Genomic DNA, 2,873 nt, shown 5'->3' with positions numbered 1-2,873 from the left:
TGATTTTTGCTGGCTTAGCAAATGTGGAGATAAAAATGCAAGTTATTACCAAACTGCACTCCTTCCTTTCAAAATTCGCGTTTCCCAAACAGAAGCAAGTTACAACTAGAGATTTTTATGGTACTTAGAAAATACTTCAATAGACGGATATTGAAAGTTTCATATCAATCGTCGAGAACCCTGATTTTTGCTGGCTTAGCAAATGTGGAGTTAAAAATGCAAGTTATTACCAAACTGCACTTCTTGTTTCCAAAATTCGCGTTTGCCAAACGGAAGCAAGTTACAACTGGAGATTTTTACGGTACTTAGAAAACACTTCAATCGAAAGATATTGAAAGTTTCAAATCAATCGTTCAGAACTCTGATTTTTGCTGGCTTAGCAAATGTGGAGATAAAATGCAAGTTATTACCAAACTGCACTCCTTCTTCTCAAAATTCGAGTTTCCCAAACGGAAGCAAGTTATAACTAGAGATTTTTATGGTACTTAGAAAACACTTCAATCGAAAGATATCGAAAGTTTCATATCAATCGTCCAGAACCCTGATTTTTGCTGGCTTAGCAAATGTGGAGATAAAAATGCAAGCTATTAGCAAACTGCACTCCTTCTTTTCAAAATTCGCGTTTCCTATACGGAAGCAAGTTATAACTGGCGATTTTTACCGTAGTTAGAAAACACTTCAATCGAAAGATATTGAAAGTTTCGTATCAATCGTCCAGAACCCTAATTTTTAATGGCTTAGCAAATATGGCGATAAAAATGCAAGTTATTAACAAAATGCGCTCCTTCTTTTGAAAATTCTCATTTCCCAAACTGAAGCAAGTTATAACTGGAGATTTTTACGGTACTTAGAAAACACTTCAATCGAAAGATATTAAAAGTTTCATATCAATCGTCCAGAACCATGATTTTTGCTGGCTTAGCAAATGTGGAGATAAAAATGCAAGTTATTAAGAAACTGCGCTCCTTTTTTTAAAAATTCGCGTTTCCCAAACGCAAGCAAGTTATAACCGGAGATTTTTATGGTACTTAGAAAACACTTCAATCGAAAGATATTGAACGTTTCATATCAATCGTCCTGAACACTGATTTTTGCTGGCTTAGCAAATGTGGAGATAAAAATGCAAGTTATTAACAAACTGCGCTCCTTCTGTTGAAAATTCGCATTTCCCAAACTGAAGCAAATTATAACTGGCGATTTTTATCCTAGTTAGAAAACACGTCAATCGAAAGATATTGAAAGTTTCGTATCAATCGTCCAGAACCCTGATTTTTGCTGGCTTAGCAAATCTGGAGATAAAAATGCAAGTTATTACCAAACTGCACTCCTTCTTTTCAAAATTCGCTTTTCCCAAACGGAAGCAAGTTATAACTGGAGATTTTTACGGTACTTAGAAAACACTTTAATCGAAAGATATTGAAAGTTTCATATCAATCGTCCAGGACATTGGTTTTTGCTGGCGTAGCATACATGGGCGAAGTGATCTCCCGTGCTTTCCGACTAAGGCTGGTGATCATCAGTCGTAGTCGAGAAGCACGGGAGATCCGTTCGCCCACTGCCTCATCGCCTTTGATAATGTCCACCGCAGTTGTGGACGAAACGTCAGGAAGAAATTCCCATAGACCACGGCTTCGAAGCCCGGAAAACATTCCTAAATGTGATTTAACCGGCCGTGAAGCCTTCATAGTCTGAGAATTCATATTTTATTGCAATCAATTTTTTGGAGCTAGCCTCAGGGCTCTTGCCCCGATGAAACAAGGCGAAGCTTACCAAGGCAAAGTGGTGAATTTTTGTAGCAATATCCTTGAGCCCTTGCGGTCCGTGATACACTGCAAACATTGCCGACATGTTAGCCAGCAATGCCTGAGCAGTGCAGATATTGCTGGTCGCCTTGTCTCTTCGGATGTGCTGCTCTCGTGTTTGCAAAGCTAGGCGATATCCGTCTCGTCCAGCCGCATCCCTGGTCACCCCAATCATCCTGCCGGGCATCAAGCGGACCAGCGATTGGTTGCAGGCGAAGAATCCAGCATGAGGACCGCCGTAGCCTAAAGGCACGCCCAGTCTTTGGGACGTTCCAATCGCTATGTCAGCGCCAAATTCGCTTGGTGGCCGCAAAAGCGTGAGACTTAGGAGATCGGTAGCGCAACAGACCAGACTACCTGACATTAATTGAACCCATTTGTGTTAGTTGATTCGCTTGAGTTTCGCCTACCATTGGCATGAGCGTCTTCAGCCACTTGGCTGAAATCCAGCACATTTCCTTCGGTATCTGGATATTGGAAAAGAACCCCAGATACGTCCCGATTGGTGAAATCCGCTTCAAATACATTCACCACTTCCACTTGCAGGCCCAAGGAGTTCAACCTGCGACCAGAACCAACCAACTATGCCAAGTTTTTTTACGCGAGTTTGTTAGTTTACCTGGTTTGGACCACGGAAATGGTCTGCGGATGCAGTTTATCAGAAAGCAGCAACTTGCGCCTCTTGTTTTGTCTGTAGCACAAAGAGAGCGCTTCTGCTGCAGCGGTGCCTTCATCTAAAAGTGAGGCGTTTGCTACCTCTAAGCCGGTCAGCTCGGATACCATTGTTTGGTAGTTCAGGAGGCCTTCCAGTCTGCCCTGGGCCACCTAAGGAGTCAACGGGTTGGGTTAACAAGCAACGCAAAATTTCCTCCAAAATCCAAAAAGTGGCAAATAACAGATTATTGACTGAGGCCCAGATATAAGTCTAGATGCAAAGGACTGTTTTTTTGGAAAAGAGTTCGTACTAGTTAATTTTATTTGCTAATGCGATTTTTTTCACATGCATTTTCCATAATGAAGCAAGTATTTACTTTACTTGAAAAAGTTACCAAACTCCCTCGTTTAAAAATT

General features: G+C 41.3%; 2 protein-coding genes across 3 annotated transcripts in view; one reads left to right on the top strand and one right to left on the bottom strand.

Annotated features, from left to right (window-relative positions):
• Positions 1 to 2,662, bottom strand: part of LOC125504630 (glycine dehydrogenase (decarboxylating), mitochondrial) — a 4,948-nt gene extending 2,286 nt beyond the window's left edge. Inside the window, exons 1-3 of the mRNA XM_048666901.1 lie at positions 2,422 to 2,662; positions 2,213 to 2,364; positions 1,771 to 2,159 (exon numbers count right to left, since the gene is read on the bottom strand). Of these exons, the coding sequence (XP_048522858.1) occupies positions 1,771 to 2,159; positions 2,213 to 2,364; positions 2,422 to 2,585 (705 nt within the window). The 5' untranslated portion in view covers positions 2,586 to 2,662. The remainder of the gene's footprint in view (positions 1 to 1,770; positions 2,160 to 2,212; positions 2,365 to 2,421) is intronic.
• LOC109545593 overlaps positions 1 to 2,873 on the top strand; it is a 23,766-nt gene that overhangs the window by 11,905 nt on the left and 8,988 nt on the right. The window lies entirely within an intron of this gene.

This window comes from Dendroctonus ponderosae, unplaced genomic scaffold (assembly GCF_020466585.1).
Source record: "Dendroctonus ponderosae isolate FM_Combo_2020 unplaced genomic scaffold, Dpon_F_20191213v2 Dpon_F_20191213_5, whole genome shotgun sequence".
NCBI classification, from domain to species: Eukaryota; Metazoa; Arthropoda; class Insecta; order Coleoptera; family Curculionidae; genus Dendroctonus; species Dendroctonus ponderosae.
Note: the sequence above shows the minus strand (reverse complement) of the source record. Positions and strands in the feature narration are given on the sequence as shown.